The sequence below is a fragment of the Oncorhynchus masou genome, chromosome 3, assembly GCF_036934945.1.
Source record: "Oncorhynchus masou masou isolate Uvic2021 chromosome 3, UVic_Omas_1.1, whole genome shotgun sequence".
NCBI lineage: Eukaryota > Metazoa > Chordata > Actinopteri > Salmoniformes > Salmonidae > Oncorhynchus > Oncorhynchus masou.
Window position 1 is genome coordinate 21,090,280 of NC_088214.1, and position 18,602 is coordinate 21,108,881.

Sequence of the window (18,602 nt, forward strand, 5' to 3'; positions counted from 1 at the left end):
TTAATTCTAGCATTTCTCAGAATCTCACTTAAAATAGTTTCGAGGAACATTCATGCAAGCAACTCTTTACAAGTTTAATGAAAAATCAAACTCAAGTTCATTAGAATTTTACCAAAAGCTATTACCTTTGTTGCACTCTTTGCTTGTGTGGGTAATGAAGGTTACAAAGCATGTTAAGAATGATACTGCAACACTCTTAAAGGTGTCATAAGATTGTTATGGAATGTTTATGTGATTGTCTATGTATTAATCTAAGCACTCCTGTTATTTTCCTCCTCCCAGACTCTCCACGACCAGATAAGAAGGATATAAGGTGTCCTACCCCTGGTTGTGATGGCACTGGCCATGTCACTGGTCTGTACCCCCACCACAGGAGTCTGTCTGGCTGTCCCCACAAAGTCAGAGTCCCCCCAGAGAGTAAGTCACTCAGACATACACATACATGTATGTACATTAAGTATTCTTGAATGTCAGGACAAAACCAATGTATCTTCACTTACATCTACATGTACATACAGGTGTAGGATCTTAATTTGATCACTATTTTCTTGCTGAGAACTTTCCTGCACAGCTGTAAATGGAGATGAGCTTCGTGATGTACATACATTATAGATTAACAGAATTGTAATTTCCCTGTAGCCTACTTTAGGACAGCTAATGCCCTAACCACCGATCAAGCAACATTATCGACTAAATGTTCACATCATGTTGCTGCAGGATTATTTTTCTCTGACAATATAGGTGAAATTAAGATCCTACATATGTATAGAATAGCAAGTGATGCTTTTTTACTGATGTTTAAATAAAACCTTCAAAGTTATCAAGTGGTTCCAGAAACTGAGTGAGGGGCATTCATTCTACATTTATAGAATAATGAAGTGAGACTTGTTGTCACCTACAGTTTTCTTGTAATTTCTGAATATTGTAAAGGTTTTTTATTGGCTGTGGTTTAGTCATTTCAATGTAACATAACAAGCATCCAACATTAAACAGTAATGTTACAAAAGGAACAGAAAAAGTAATTAACTTTTTTCAATATGAAAGCATGTGCTCTTAGACCAGAAGCAATGTTTGCAAATCAAAGTGGTTGCTAATGCCGTATTCAAAAATAAATAGACAACTCCTGCAAACTAATTGGAAAATATGTACAGAAGAGAAAAGTTCCCAAGGACACAGAGTAGAACTCCAACTCTAGGTAGGTTTCCATCCAATTGGCCACAGATTTTCATGTGAATATTTAAACATCTGCATGAAATCATATGAGCTTTTCCCCACCAGAGATGTTTCCATCAAATGGTGGATAAAAGGCTGTGCGTGATGACATAGTGCTTTTTGTTCTATTTTTATTGCTACTAAGGTATTTATATTATGCGACCAACACACAGTGCACTGACAATGGGAACAGTGTTAGTTAGATATGCTTGTGTCCATAATTGTATGACTTTTCTAAGGATCTGTGCTCTTGGTTTTTCTCTGATGTCAGTACAAAGAACGTGTGAATAGAATTGATGTATCTATAAATGAACAAGCAGACTGTATGCCTTTAGTTTACCTTGATCACTCTGGATACATTATTATTTTCCAGTATTGTCTTTTTGTGCTCTGTTATTGTGTTAACTCTTGATCCCCCCATGAACTCGGTCACCACTGACGCAGTATATTCCTCACTACTGACGCAGTTTATTCCTCACCACTGACACAGTATATTCCTCACTACTGACGCAGTATATTCCTCACTACTGACGCAGTTTATTCCTCACCACTGACACAGTATATTCCTCACTACTGACGCAGTTTATTCCTCACCACTGACACAGTATATTCCTCACTACTGACGCAGTTTATTCGTCACCACTGACACAGTATATTAGTCACTACTGACGCAGTTTATTCGTCACCACTGACACAGTATATTAGTCACCACTGACACAGTTTATTCCTCACCACTGACGCAGTTTATTCGTCACCACTGACACAGTATATTAGTCACCACTGACACAGTATATTCCTCACTACTGACGCAGTATATTAGTCACCACTGACGCAGTATATTCCTCACTACTGACGCAGTTTATTCGTCACCACTGACACAGTATATTCCTCACTACTGACGCAGTTTATTCGTCACCACTGACACAGTATATTCCTCACCAAAGACGCAGTTTATTCGTCACCACTGACACAGTATATTCACTCACCATCGCAGTTTATTCGTCACCACTGACGCAGTATATTCGTCACCACTGACGCAGTTTATTCGTCACCACTGACACAGTATATTAGTCACTACTGACGCAGTTTATTCGTCACCACTGACACAGTATATTCCTCACTACTGACGCAGTATATTAGTCACCACTGACGCAGTTTATTCGTCACCACTGACGCAGTATATTAGTCACCACTGACACAGTTTATTCATCACCACTGACGCAGTATATTAGTCACCACTGACGCAGTATATTAGTCACCACTGACGCAGTATATTAGTCACCACTGACGCAGTATATTCGTCACCACTGACGCAGTTTATTCGTCACCACTGACGCAGTATAGTCGTCACCACTGACGCAGTTTATTCGTCACCACTGACGCAGTATATTAGTCACCACTGACGCAGTTTATTAGTCACCACTGACGCAGTATATTAGTCACCACTGACACAGTATATTAGTCACCACTGACGCAGTATATTAGTCACCACTGACGCAGTATATTAGTCACCACTGACGCAGTTTATTCCTCACCACTGACGCAGTATATTAGTCACCACTGACGCAGTTTATTCGTCACCACTGACACAGTATATTAGTCACCACTGACGCAGTTTATTCGTCACCACTTACGCAGTTTATTCGTCATCACTGACGCAGTTTATTCGTCACCACTGACACAGTTTATTCGTCACCACTGACGCAGTTTATTCGTCACCACTTACGCAGTTTATTCGTCACCACTGACGCAGTTTATTCGTCACCACTGACGCAGTTTATTCGTCACCACTGACGCAGTATATTAGTCACCACTGACGCAGTTTATTCGTCACCACTGACGCAGTATATTAGTCACCACTGACGCAGTATATTAGTCACCACTGACGCAGTTTATTCGTCACCACTGACGCAGTATATTAGTCACCACTGACGCAGTATATTAGTCACCACTGACGCAGTTTATTCGTCACCACTGACGCAGTATATTAGTCACCACTGACGCAGTTTATTCATCACCACTGACACAGTATATTAGTCACCAAAGACGCAGTTTATTCGTCACCACTGACGCAGTTTATTCGTCACCACTGACACAGTATATTCGTCACCACTGATTGTATAGTAAATCTCTCCTTCTACTGAGCCTACTGTTTCACCTACTGTCCCTCTCCTGTCTGTCTCCAGTCCTGGCCATGCATGAAAACGTCCTCAAGTGTCCTACTCCCGGGTGCACAGGAAGGGGCCATGTAAACAGCAACCGTAGCACCCACCGGAGGTACATCCTGCAGGTCTAACCCATTAAACATGACATACTGTACATAGACAGGTTCAATGGGTTTGATCTCCTCCTACTCCTCCTCCCCCAGTCTCTCAGGTTGCCCCATTGCTGCTGCAGTGAAAGTCTCCAAACCTCAAGAGGAGAGCCCCAAATGCAGACAAGCACCTGAACGATTGTCCAGGTAAAATTACGAGGGGAGAATGTATGTTATAATGTGTTATAGCTGTCATTTTGCAATATTGTCATTTTGACTGTTGACAATTATCGATGTGTATGTGCGCATACATTATGATGACAGTAAACCATTGAGACATTGAAAGCTATACTATGAAACTAATTGATTGAAGTTCGGAGAGAGCATAGTCCCTTTGATACAAAACAAAGTGTGTCAATTGCAATATCATATAAAATCAGGAGGTATGTTGGTTAACATTTACAGTATCGTATCCAGTTTATTTATTCAGTGTATTGTAAAAGGAATTACAATACATAGCCTATCAAAACTTCACAGACATGGTTTCTCACTATCACTTGTTCTTAAGCAATGGTTTAAGGTCCCATGAGATTCTCCCTATTAGGGACACAGAGCATCACAACTCTTTGTTCCCTGTAGAAAAATCACAGGCAGACTGCCAACCCATACAAAATGAATTAGTTGGGTAACATGCCTGTGTGTGCGTCTACAATACAGATCAAATCCCACATCCAGGAGGAGGACATTGATATTATTCAAACAACACTGTGTCCATTACTTCACAGCCACCTCATATGGATATTATTCACACTATAATGTAGATTACTTCCAAAATCATCACCACCTCTTCCACAGCCCATGCATAATGTGCATTCATGTGTCAATATCATATCCTATGCATTTTATTTGACACTGTAGCCACTTTCCTGCCCACTTGTGTGCATGTGTCAATTTCCTGGATCCTTACATGCATTTTATTTGACACATACAGTAGCCACTTTCCTCATCAAATCCAACAACACCTCGTCTTCTTGGATTCTTCTCCAACCAGGCCTCTCGGCCCCCTCATGAAGAAGTTGGAGTTGAATCAGTATAACTACAGGTTCGCCCATCACCATCCTGTCACCGCCGCCTTGCAAGCCAACCTCACCAAGGACATGGACAAGTACAGCAAGATCCGCTTTGATTACGCCAGCTTTGATGCACAGGTCTTCGGCAAGCAACCTCTGATGGCACCCAACCAGGACCAAGAAATCTCTTCTTCACACTTCCCTGACTGTGAGTTTCGCACATTTGATTTGATTCAAAGGGGGGCGGAGGGAGATTGGCTGTACCATAACAGCGTGTCAAGCCACATTAAAGGGATTTAATGTGCAAGCGTTGCTCATCTTCTGCCACAAATGTGCAGCTCAGTAGGACACTATGTAAATACATGATCAGACAACAACCCAACTAAGAGTATGCAACACACTTACAAGGTTCCTGTAAACAAGATATTCATGCTTGTTTAATATATATATATTTTTTATCAACACAGACCTTTTCTATTCAAGCACAGACTGATCCCACTGCAACCACAGTGTAAAACTTAACGTGCTGATGACATGTACCATACTGTATGTTATAATGTAGGGGGTATAATCACGTGTTCCCACATCTTTGTGAAAGTTTCTGTATCTGAGTTCTGTTATCCAACAGCTCTAAAGTACACTGGCTTTCTGGGCGCCCCTGCCAACCGCCTGCCCACGCCAGGCCCTGAACGCCACAGCCCACCCAGCCATTACAAACCTGGAGGTGAGGGGCTCCAAGCCACCACTGCCACCACTGCCATCCTCAACCTCTCCACCCGCTACCGAAGCAACATGGAGTCCATCTCGGGTCGGCCCCTGGCGTCCTCCACAAAGGTAGTCAAATTAGACCAATTATTTAATGTGGGCATTTTAAAGCAACTCTGATTTGTTTATAAAAAGGGTGAAACATCAAAAGTACAGTTTTTGACAAAGGAAACGTTGTCTCTGGTGGCGGTGATAAAAGAGGTCCCCCTCCGTAAAGCATTAATGTACACAAAATAACATTTGTGTAATCACATCATAAGAAGAAATGACAATTACAGTAAGAGTCTGTAGTTCCTGTAAAACATGTGGTCATGCATTTAATTTCTACTTTCATGGTAATAGACAAAGAGAGAGAGGGGGAAAAAGAATAACTGTATGAAAGTGTGTCTTGCATGCTGCAGATGGCGTAAGATATTTAGCTTAGTAATATATTATCCAGGATAAGCTCTGCCAAAATCAGATGGCCTATACAACAGCTGAAGAACTCATTAGCTGAAATATTTTATTCTCACAAAATCAAAATCGCCCCGATTTTATTAAATGTGCACCAGTTTAGTTTACAATTTGACCCCTTTGTGCACATCCTATATAATCTCTAGTGGGAAAACCCCCAACTACCCTGTCCACTAGGCAGAAAACTGTGATCCTCTCAACTGAACTGAAACATGGCCTTCCTATGCATTAAGTTTAACTGCATGACGATGAATGTCTGAAAACCCAAACAAGGCCTCTCTACAGTATGTAATTAATGTCAGAATAATGATAGATAGATGGATAGATAGATGATTCAAGGTTTCCAACACCTACACAGTACAGGACCCAGCTTGGTGAGCTGATAATGTGGCCTTGTACCAGGTACCAACCCACTGAATGAATAAAACAGTGTTAACAAGTTAATCATCTGTCCTCTTTTGCAGAAGACTTATGTAGCATACTCCGTATGGGGCCATGCAACTCCTATGTGTCTGTACCTCTGTAGGCTACCAGTAATGCAAAGGCAAGAAAAGCATCACAACTCAATGTGGAATGCTCATCTATCTCTCCTGCGATAGAGATGTTACCGCACACGTCTACCCACATCACCATCACACGCATCATTCAAACGTCATCATCACACACATCATTCAAATGGATAGCCACACATGCAATGTCCATGACAATTATATGCATTCAAATGCATTCATTTGAAAGGCTGTCTTATGTAGAAAAATAAAAATAAAACAAATAATTGAACATAGGTATATTGGGACATATGCCAGATGTAGGCCACATTTCAGCATTTAATGAGGTAAAACTTCTAATACTATAAAACCTAATAAGCCACAAGTGCACATAGCGTTTGACAGAATGAGTAACACATCTGTCAATGAGAGAACTTATGCTACATTAAGCTTTTCATTTTTGTTTTAATGGTGATGACCTAAAACCAGCACCCACAGCTGCCATCTTGGTATTGTGTCCTAGAAACCAGACCGATGACACAGCTGTCACTGACAAACTATACACCAAGGAGCGATTATTATTTTGCTCAACAGAATTAATGCTGGCTTAACACCATACTTTACCCTGGTGTTAGATAATCACGACATGTCTTATTTTCATGTAAATGTATATTTGAGGGGCAATTGAAGTTATTTCTCACAGGAATTATACACGTTGTTATTTTTAGGAAGGTATACCGTTAAAGTATTGCGTTAGGTTAAAAGGGCTTATCATAGTGGTGTATTCATTTCAGTACAGTAACTCTCATTTCTCATTCCAATACCGACTGACATCAGGCTCTCCTTTTTTGTGAACTGTTGACTATTTAATAAAAGGGACTTCATTGTAACCTTATGACTATAACTGAGTTTACCTTGTGAATTTATTCTCCTTTAGGACATGCCCATAGAAGTGGATGAGAACGGCACTCTGGACCTGAGTATGAAGAAGGGTCGGGAGATGAAAGCCCCACCACAGGTGCCTTTGGGAGACGCTACCCAGTCCCCTCCTGAGTCCACTCTGTCCAAGCAGGCCGGAAGTGTGCACATCAGCCCTGCCTTCTACCAGGCCCTGTGCGAGAGAGACACCTGGGACACCCCTCTCAACTTCAGCAAAGCACAGCAACAAATAATGCACGACAGAGAGGTAAAAAATTACAACTTTGCTGTTCCTCCTTTTAAATACACAGGAAATACTGTATAAGGTACCTATGAAACAGAAGAAGAAAGCTTGTTTTGTTAAATTTGTTGAAGAAGAGAAAATATAGCTAATTGATAAACATATGATTTTTTTTTTTTTACCTTTATTTAACCAGGCAAGTCAGTTAAGAACAAATTCTTATTTTCAATGACGGCCTAGGAACAGTGGGTTAACTGCCTGTTCAGGGGCAGAACGACATTAACATACCAACAGGTCCCTGATCTATAAGGGTGATATGGGCATACAATATAATATATAATGATAGATAATTGTGAACACAGTGTATGTTCCTAATAAATCTCATGTTAAAGAGCATGTACTTCATAGCTGGTATTCCTGGTTGTTGTTGACATTTGTCCTGTAAATAATTCACTGACAGACAACATCTGGTGCTGAACACAGAATCTTTGAGAAAGTAAATCCAAATGTTTTACATTACATATCCATATAAATAACATCCATGTGGATTATCCAACTTTAAATGGATGTATGGTTTACTGTAAGTATTCTTAAGCGTAATCACTCAGACTTACCCCCCAACTCCTATGCTTGTGTTTTAAGAGTTTTTTTAAGTGGGGTGTTTTCATTGATAATTCACTTTTATATCATGTTCAAGACTTAAGACTGACACAAGAAGTAATGGGGTTAAGGAGATTTTTAAGGACACTATTATTATTTTTAAGGATACTATTATTAAGACTGCATCAGTAATGGCACCCTATTCCCTATGTAATGCACTACTTTTAACCAGGGCCCATAGGGTTCTGTTAAAAAGTAGTTCACTATATAGTGAGAAAGTTCCATTTCAAACGTACCTATGTCTCAGCAGGAAGATTTTGATGACGCTTCTCTGGAGGACCAGGGCTACTCTGGAGACGCAAGCATGTTCAGCCCCAAGACCGATATGCTCTTAAGAGACTCTAAGAAAGAGCTGATGAGGTATATCATGTTTAACGTTGGGTCTGCTCATTCTGGAGGTCCAGGGAAGGGAGAAATTGACATCTTGCTGCTTCTTTGCTCAGTCTTCTGTGTATCATGTGCATTTCCCTCTAAAAAGGTCAGCTGACAGATGGTCAGTATTAATAACAAAAGTGTAATTCCCAAACCAGACCTGTTTAAATAGGGCATTATAATTGGGGTGAATGAATACACGCCCAGTGAGATGCGCTGGACACAATCTTTCCTGTTATTAGCTCTTATATTGTTACCTATTATATATTACATGTTGTTGTGACTGGTATGTCTGCAGGTTCATGTGAAGAATGTATCTTGTTAAAAGTGAGTTTTTACATGTCCGTATGTCCTCAAAATGAGCTTACCACTCTTGACTTTGTAGTTAGACTGCATGTTCTATGGAATTAGTATCCACTCTATGGTAAGGTATGATTGAGTAGTTTACAGAAAACCATTAGATCGGCCAAGGGATTTACGAACAACTTTTGCCACACCAAATAAACATTGAAAATAAACATTGAAATTACTAAATTTCCTTCTGTACTAACTTCCGCTTCCACTAATGCAATTCAACGTCATGTTAAAAAGGTTAATACACTGTATCAGAAGTCCATGTATTGTAGAGTATGGTCTAACTAAGTGTTGTGTTCTCTGCAGCTGTCCTACCCCTGGCTGTGACGGTAGTGGCCATGTTACAGGAAATTATGCATCACATCGAAGGTAATTAGACACTTAACACCAGCTAGTAAATACTGTACGGCCTGGTTCAGAGGAACTATGTTGACTGTTTCATATTGATCGGTATTATATGCTGCTGAAAATGAAAGGGATTTTTTTTTTTCAAATAGCATTGTGATAACTCTGGTGTGGATCCTCTGTCTGTAGTGTATCAGGGTGTCCCCTGGCTGACAAGACTCTCAAATCACTGATGGCAGCCAACTCTCAGGAACTAAAGTACGTGTTGTCCTGTCAGTCATCATCTTACCACTGTTTATAGACATGTCATTCACCTGTGTGGGTTCACTGATTCAACTTTGTGCTGTTTTATTTGTTTGCATTATACATTCCACCTGGTCTCATGTCGTTTTAGTCGTACATTGACTATAGTGAATATGGACTTTTCTCCAATTCATGTGATCAGGCTGCATACATATACATTATGCGATGTACTGGGTATCTACTGACCTCATACGTTTATTTGTTTAAATTCATGCATTTAAATATGATATCATTGTCCCAGACAACGTGGCACTGAGCTTTGCCTGTTCTGTCGGTCTCTCCGCCTGCAGGTGCCCAACACCTAGTTGTGATGGATCTGGACATGTGACAGGGAATTATTCTTCACACAGAAGGTAGTCTAGACTGGATCACACAAATTACTGAGTAGATGAATAGGGATGTGTTTGAATCTCATTGTCTAGGTATTTATTTTTGATTAGTTTATACATTTTAGACAATTAATAAACTGCGATTTAACTGATTGAGTCTTGTTGTTGCTTCATGTTGTTTCCAATGACAGGCTATGTGAGAACATCATCTTATCACTGATGAAAGAGTTTGTTTTATTTTAGCCCTAAAGTAGTGTTCATTATTGTTAAACCATATTGTCTCTAAACATTTGTAGTTTGTCAGGATGTCCACGTGCCAGAAAGGGAGGCTTGAAGCTCACACCAAACAGAGATGAAAAAGACGACCAAGAAATAAAGTAAGATATGATTTCTGTTTCATATTTGTTGTTTTAGTTTTTTAATTTTCTTGTTAACTATTCTAGTGCTGGCATGCATGCCTATGTGAATGAAAGTACTGTATCGTGTTGTAAAGAGGTCATTATACCAGAAAGACAAAAAGGAAATAGTTTTAGTAAATTATGAACAGGAAAACTATCTTTCAAGGATTAACAAAGTTAACATGTTTCAAATGTTGCAATATTTTTTGTTGTCTTAATAGAACATCTGGCTTATCATGCTCTTGTGTGCATTGTGTTCTTGTATTGTTTATTTAAGGTCCACCATACTATGGGATGTGATCAAAGCTTAATTATTCTAGATGCAGTTGTCTCTGTAAAAAGCAGTTATGTAAAATACTTAAGTAAAAATATTAAAGTACTACCTCAGTAGTTTTTTTGGGTATCTGTACTTTACTATTTATATTTTTGACTACTTTAACTTTTACCTGACGAAAGAAAACAATGTACTTTTTACTCCATACATTTTCTCCGACAACCAAAAGTACCCGTTACATTTTGAATGTTTAGCAAGACAGGAAAACTGTCAAATTCAAGCACTTGTCAAGAGAACACGTGGTTATCCCTACTGCCCCTGGACTGGCGGACTTAATAAACACATGCATCTTTTGTAAATAATGTTGGAGTGTACACTGGCTATTCATACATCTTAAAAACAAGAAAATGCTGCCGTCTGCTTTGCTTAATATAAGGATATTAAATGATTTATACTTTTACTTTTTATACTTAAGTATATTTTAGCAATTACATGTACTTTTGAGACTTAAGTATATTTAAAACCAAATACTTTTACTCAAGTAGTATTTTAATGTCTGACTTTCACTTTTACTTGAGTAACTTTCTATTAAGGTATCTATACTTTTACTCAAGTATGACATTTGGTACTTTTTCCACCACTGGTAAAAAAGTATTATTGGGGGGGAAATGATGTACTTGATTACTGCTTAAATCCAAGCTCAGATGTATGAGACCTTGTTTACTTCTACATCTGGACAGATTTACCCTTCTTTTGAGATACTAATGCCGGGCCAAAACGTTAGGAGTTAGACTGGAATATATCTCATGCACAAGAGGGTGGGTGAGAGAACCTACATGTAGTGCATCTGTAAGGTTAGTAGATGATTGTAAATTGTAGGCCATATGGCATTATTCCATTGTCCCGATGCCTTATACTCTTAGAAAAAGGGTTCCAAAAGGGTTTTCAGCTGTCCCCAAAGGATAAACCTTTGTGGTTCCAGGTGTAATTTTGGGTTCCATGTTGAACCATCTGTTGAATGGGTTCTACATGAAACTCAAAAGGGTTCTTCTTGGAACCAAAGGGGCTCTTCCTGGAACAAAAAAATGGTTCTTCAAAGGGTCCTCCTATGGGGACAGCCAAAGAACCCTTTTAGGTTCTAAATAGCATTTTTCCCTAGGAGTCTACATATACCTGTAGTGTATGGATGAATGTGGTCGGGGTTGTTTTGTCCTCTAAGTGCTACTGGTGCTCTACTGAACAACAGAGTGCAACAATCTTTGTTACAGTAGCACTCTGTTCTGTTTGTACACTAGTTCTATGTACCATCTCAGACTTCCTTTCACCTTTACCAATAAGGGAAGGGGTCGGAAACCCTACATGACAAGTATGTGTAATTCATGTCACTCCATTACTGACCTGGGAAATGTAATTACCCTTCTAACTCTTAATAATATTCAACAAGATGTTTTGTTTATGTAGTTTATTTCAATCTGAATGTGTAAATTATTCCTACGTTTTTGTGGATTAACAACTTGGTTGCTACGAATATTTGAGCCTGTTGTCAGGTTTGTTGACTACATTTTTAATCAGCATTTTACTGGATTAATCAACATAATGGTTTGACAAATCTTCCGGTCTAGTAAGTGAGGGATGTTTATGAACTGTGAAAATGATTTGTTTGAGTATATATGCAGTTATTATGTATGGTTTAAGAGGTTAAGTAAAGTCGTCTCAACTCAGTTCGACAGCATTTTGATCTACTTACATTTCCATTGTACCGAAACTGTGAACAGCGATATATTGACATATCTCAGATCATACGGTATTTACTACCTCTGTCATATCAAATGGTTTCAACTGCAAAACTTTTCTGAGGAAAAAACAGCTTACTGGTGACAATCTTTCTCCTCTGCCTCATCTGAATGAGAATAGGCATCTCTCACAGGGGCACTCAGAACATTGTCAACAGTCTGTGTTACAACATGACTCCCTCCACTACAGTAGCAGTACAAGGGGACACCAGGTAGTAATAAACCTGACTCCTGGGGTGTATTCAGTCATGTTAAACCTTCTGAATGTTGCTGAAATAGAATGAATAGACCTGATATAAGCATATCTGTTCTATACGATACATTACAAAACGTTCAGATAGAAATGTATCACCCTCCTTAACGAACCCCTTGTTTGTCTCCCTGCTAGGTGTCCAGTGATGGGTTGTGATGGCCAGGGCCACACATCAGGGAAGTACACATCTCACCGCAGTGCAGGGAGCTGCCCCCTTGCTGCCAAGAGGCATAAAGAGTCATCCATCAATGGCCTCCCCTTCCCCTGGAATAAGGCCTGCAAACAGGAACTGCCCCACTGTCCCCTGCCTGGTTGCAATGGCCTTGGACACGCCAATAACGTGTTTGTCACCCATAGAAGGTTAGCCTGCATTCACTCCATTCACTGTGTCCCATACAATACTAATGAAACAAGTTTATTTTAAAGTTTGTAAGTGAAGTTTCTCATTACTTTTTCATTTTATTTGTAAATAGTTTGTCTGGATGCCCTCTTAATGCTCAGAGTATTAAGAAGAAGATGACAGGAGAGGAGATGATGACTATTAAACTTCAAGCCAGCAGTGGTAAGGCATTAATATATGGTTTACAAACATGTTCTGTTTGTGCTGGTGGACTGTACATGTATGCTTTGGCAGGATAATGTATGTTATGGAAATTTCATCTCAGTACCATCAAAGTATGTTTAGTCCCCCTGCTAGTTCACTGAAGCAGCAGGTTTAGCTTGATTTTCATGCGAGTATTTCCTATTTTCAAACAGGAGTCGACAACAACAATGACGTGCAACACTTGGATCATGAAATCAAAGAACTGAATGAATCCAACCTGAAAATAGAAGCTGACATGATGCAACTGCAGACCCAAGTAACTATCCACAACTGTGATATATTTTTTAAAGGATTCATGCCCGGTTCAGGTTGATAAGTTTCCCTCTCCCCTGAAAGCAGATTTCATCGATGGAATGTAACCTGAAGACAATTGAGGAGGAGAACAAGATGATTGAACAGCACAACGACAGCCTTCTGAAGGAGTTAGCTCGCCTCAGCCAAGCTCTCATCAACAGTCTCACAGACATCCAACTGCCTCAAATGGTACAGTGGGCCTCATACGAACCTCTTCACGTGCACATGCAGCTTTTATCAAATAAATACAAATACTGAGCTATATTGTATGCTAATAAAATTATTTTATTTAACAGGTAATAATTTATTTTCTCAGAAAGATAGGGGTCAAAATTATTGGCACTCCTGTTTTCAATACCTTTAAATGCCTCACCGTGCTAGGATAATGGCACTGAGACTTTTTCTAAAATGTTTTGAGATTGGAGAACAGATTTGGAGAGAGTTTAGACCATTCATCCACATCTTTCCAGATCCTTGATATCAGTCTTCTGCTCTTATGGACTGCCCTCAAATTCAAACCACAGGTTTTTAATGGGGTTCAAGTCCGGACACTGAGGTGGCCATTTTAAAATGTTGATTTTGTGGTCAAGTAACAATTTCTTTGTGGATTTTGATGTGTGCTTGTAGTTATTGTCTTGCTGGAAGATCCACTTGCAGCCAAGATTCAGCCTCCTGGCAGAGGCAACCTGGTTTTTGGCTAAAATTTCCTGGGCTGTGTCTGAAATCTGGCTTGCCTACTAGTTACATAAACGACATACTGTGTACTAATCATACTACATACTATTTAGAACGTACTGCCTAGTAAAAAGGTATGCTGTAAGCAACAAATATCAACATAATACTCATTCATATTGATAAGGCGTCATCTAATGCCCATTCGCCCTTGTTCCCTACCATTCCATCATTTTTGTAAAGTGTGTCCCCTATTCTGATTATCAGCTGTTTTCAGCTGTGAAAAGATGATTGTCTTCCTCAATAGTGTGCAGTGAATTCTAGATGAGAAACCCAAATGAGTATGACATCCTGGCATTTAAAGCATACAACATCAAAATGTCACACACTATAAAACTGCCTATTTTCGCATACCCAAAATGGCTACTATTTAGGACGTAAGTATAGGTATTTGGACACAGCCCTGGAACTGGGTAAAGTTGATTATGCCGTTGACCTTAACAAGGGCCCCAGGACCAGTGGAAAGCCCCATAACATCAAAGATTCACCACCATATTTTACAATATGTTTGGGGGTATTTTCTGCTAATGTATATCTATTTCTATGCCAAACCCACCACTGGTGTACTGGGCCAAAGAGCTCTATTTTCATGTCATCCTACAATGTAAATGCCTGGAGTGTGGAGGAATGGTCTAAGATCCTTCCAAATGTGTCCTTCAATTTCTTCAAACATTTTAGGAACGGCTCAGTGCCATTCTGCCTGCAAGGTGAGGTATTGATAACAGGGATGCCAGACATGTTGACCCCTATCTTTTTGAGAAAAACAAATGACATTTTAAACAACATCTCTTTATCTGAGCAATTATGTAAGTCTAAAATAATATCATTTTTGAATGTTTTTGAGAATATAGCTCAGTATTGTATTATTTTACACAGTATTTTTTGCTAATCTTTATCAAGAGTGGCAATAATTCTAGATTGGACTGTCTATATCTATAGTGACATTAAATTATTATTGTCAGTATAAGCTTCAGTTTGTGAACTAATATTTGAAAATGTTTGTGTTTCAGGGGCCCATCAGCGAGCATAATTTCGAAGCCTATGTAAACACATTAACAGATATGTACAACAGCTCTGAGCATGACTACTCTCCCGAGTGTAAGGCTCTCTTGGATAATATCAAACAGGCTATGAAGGGAATCCACGTTTAAGCTGTCGAGCCATCAAGAGGAGGTATCTTTGAGTTGGGATAATGGCACTGGATGGCTGTGTGCAGTGCTGGCTTAGTTGCATGTATAAGACAAGGCTTTGGGAAATGGGTCAACATTTCACCGTTGAATACATTGTACTGAGACAATTACCAGCCAAAAATCATTTGTATTGTTTTTTAACGCTTCTGTATTCACTTGACATGTTTCTTCTGGTGAGATTTCTACCCCCCTTGCACTTAATTCTTTTGAATGGTTTGCTTGATTTAAATCTATTTATTTTTTGTCTTTTTTATATTATTATTATTTATAATCCTTATTCATCAATGTATTTATTTCCACACATTTGTATTTATTTCTATCATTGTAAAATGCTAAATATTTAATCTTTTGACTAATTCTGCACATTGTAAATGACATTGAAGCACGTTCCAGTTTCAACCATAGCTCTCTTTCGTCATCTAGTGGTGGTTTATTTATATATCAGATCAAGTCATAATACAATCATTTGTATCTCCCATGAAGGTGGAGAACTCTACCAGAATAATCCAGAATCAACATGTTTTTTAATTGTTGCTTTTGCTTTCTATTTAATATTCAACACTGAATGTATGGTATGATCTAAAATGCAATGTTAGTGTACATCTCTTAATTCAACAATATGTTAAGTTGACTGCAATTAGGGGAATTGCTTTCAGCTGTTCGCAAAATGCAACATTATTTTATTTCATTCAATGAAATGAATGTCAGATTCAACTTGAGTGTGTCGCTCGAATAGAGCAACTGACAGCACTAAGAAAATGGAAAAATCCACCAACTTTTTTCTTAAATGATATAGATATTAAACTGCCTTCTGTGCACATGCTGTGTGTGCATATATGTGCCTACATGTAAATGAATACATAAAATATACGGTACTCTGTTTTGTGGTAGGACAGTTATGTGGCTGGTGTCTAATTTATTGTACAGTACACTTTTCAAAGGAGAAAATGTTCTTAATGTTTATATGCCATTTCAAATCTTTAAGCATCGTCTCGGTACTGTAGCTGTAATCTCAAAGTCAGGTCTTGAAGTTTCACAGGGTAGGAAGTGTTAGTGCTTTTCTACTTGTTACATCTCTTCAGCGTGGGAAAGCAGAAGTTGCTCGAAGAAATGTAACACCACCATACAAACATTTACTCTGGTTTAAGCTATTCTGACATCCTTACATACATAAAATGTTAGCTAATATATACTTAATGGTGGTCAGTGGCATTTCAGTTTATGTATGTCACATCAATTTTAAAATATCCCCCCAAAGCTCTTGGTGGCGTAAATATCACTGCAGGTTCTTTAGGGCCAGATTCAATAAGCGTTTGCACCTTGGTAAATCAAGGCCATATTGTCAATAATGGACAACTGTCAATATAAATGTTCAGTTCATCACTATTATGAAGCAAAAAGAGACAAACAAACAATGATATTGTTAGTTCTTAACTGTTTATTTTCAATTGTTTATTATTTATTTTTAAATTGAGTTGTGAATCAGTTGCACTTTTTTATTTTGTATTTCAGATTAGTTCTATTGCCCTGGGGTTCCAGGAAAAGATGAAGCTTTCTTTGTTTGTAAGCATTGCTCTTGATGTCACAGGAAAATGTTATTATTTTGACGTTTGCATGGGTGGATAGTCTTATCAAGTTACAATAAATTGAGTTTGACTTGGCCTGCTACACATTTCCTGAGGAGGAAGTGCATATCTGCAAAACAAAGCCAAATTTAGGACACTTGTTGAGGAAAATACTTTATTTTATCCAAATACTCAACTCATTCTAAAGAATTGTAATCTTTAAAAATGTAATCATTGACGGTTTGTTTAACTTAATAATTGTGTTAATTTATCATTCATAATATTTAATTAACATACCACACATTGTTTGCTCAGGAAGTTTTGTGAAGAATATTTATTTTTCTCTGTTTAGTATTTGATGTTTTGTAATGTGAACTGGATTTTTGTGGAATGATATTAGTATGATGAAACTGTATTGGACATTTTCTTTCAAATGTTGTTTTTTCAGTTCAAGTAGTTTGTAAATCGAAAGTTCCTATTACTTTTACTATTTCATAAGCAGATATGCGCTGTGCTGTACAGTTTGTGTATGGTAGAAATAAAACTTTTTAAATGGTTGTGTGATTCTCAGATGTAAAGTAGTATGTTGGCAATGCCTTACAGCACAAATACTCTTCTTTGATTGAAGTCTACTTCACACTGTATTATATAATCTTTCAAAATATATTTGAATGAGATTTAACAACTGCTCCTTGGGCAGTAATTATCTACTGGAAATGGAAAAGAAAATATTGGATGGCTCAATATTGGTTAACCCAGAATTTCCATATTGGTGCCTCCTTTTCATCCCCATACTCATTGTTGCTTCATGAGATTGATACGAGTATAACAAGTCTGCCACCTGGTGGCGGATATCAATAAGACAAATACATCTCAGATGAGAAAGTAGACCATCTGTGTAATACGGTTAAATAGGCCTATTCTTTGCACATTGTTGACCATCTTGTTGCGGACAAAGGAGTATACTCATTGAAATTCAATCAATTGACAATCCTCATAGAATTGTTTGTGCATAATACAGTGTGTTATGTTTATTCACAATGAAGTTAGATTAGAGTGAGCAGCAGGCCTTGCCAAGCAGCAAGACTACTTTTTTTTATTTTACCAGGCAAGACAGTTAAGAACAGTGGGTTAACTGCCTGTTCAGGGGCAGAACGACAGATTTGTACCTTGTCAGTTCGGGGGTTTGAACTCGCAACCTTCCGGTTACTAGTCCAACGCTCTAACCACTAGGCTACACTGCCACCCCACTACAACAGTGATAGTTCTCAAAGAGAGTACAAAAGCAGAGAGCAGTAAGAATCAACCCATTTGAACTTGTCACCTGATGTTGAGATTTCTTGCTAGCTAAGCTTACATGACATTCAGATACAGTTAGCAACTTCGCGGTATACATTTCAGCACACCTCATAACCAAGTATAGGCCAGCTATAGATAACTGCTAAAATAATGGAAACCCGAGTAAATGAGGGATACGAAGTATATTGAAGGCAGGTGCTTTCACACAGGTGTGGTTCCTGAGTTAATTAAGCAGTTAACATCCAATCATGCTTAGGGTCATGTATAAAAATGCTGGGCAGGCCATTATTTTTACTACCATGACTATGCCCCCATAGAATATGTATTAGTTCTGAATACTTTGGTACCAAAACAAATACTCCATGTTGATCTATACAAATAGCCTTCGAGTGACGCCTCCATCACTGCACTAGCCGTTTGGTGATGGATGCAGTGT

General features: G+C 38.6%; 1 protein-coding gene across 9 annotated transcripts in view; it reads left to right on the top strand.

Annotated features, from left to right (window-relative positions):
* LOC135512532 (suppression of tumorigenicity 18 protein-like) overlaps positions 1-17,424 on the top strand; it is a 63,197-nt gene extending 45,773 nt beyond the window's left edge. For 2 of the 9 annotated variants that reach the window (XM_064934655.1, XM_064934691.1), the window contains 16 exons: positions 283-417; positions 3,399-3,489; positions 3,581-3,673; positions 4,458-4,744; positions 5,165-5,370; positions 7,180-7,428; positions 8,309-8,421; positions 9,094-9,156; positions 9,322-9,390; positions 9,726-9,788; positions 10,061-10,141; positions 12,618-12,842; positions 12,956-13,044; positions 13,239-13,342; positions 13,423-13,569; positions 15,123-17,424. In XM_064934655.1, the coding sequence (XP_064790727.1) occupies positions 283-417; positions 3,399-3,489; positions 3,581-3,673; positions 4,458-4,744; positions 5,165-5,370; positions 7,180-7,428; positions 8,309-8,421; positions 9,094-9,156; positions 9,322-9,390; positions 9,726-9,788; positions 10,061-10,141; positions 12,618-12,842; positions 12,956-13,044; positions 13,239-13,342; positions 13,423-13,569; positions 15,123-15,263 (2,156 nt within the window). In that variant the 3' untranslated portion in view covers positions 15,264-17,424. Of the gene's footprint in view, positions 1-282; positions 418-3,398; positions 3,490-3,580; positions 3,674-4,457; positions 4,745-5,164; positions 5,371-7,179; positions 7,429-8,308; positions 8,422-9,093; positions 9,157-9,321; positions 9,391-9,725; positions 9,789-10,060; positions 10,142-10,439; positions 10,564-12,617; positions 12,843-12,955; positions 13,045-13,238; positions 13,343-13,422; positions 13,570-15,122 lie in introns of those variants that run through there. The other 7 variants (XM_064934662.1, XM_064934672.1, XM_064934681.1 and 4 more) reach the window with 7 other exon arrangements.
* Positions 17,425-18,602: the final 1,178 nt, after the last annotated feature.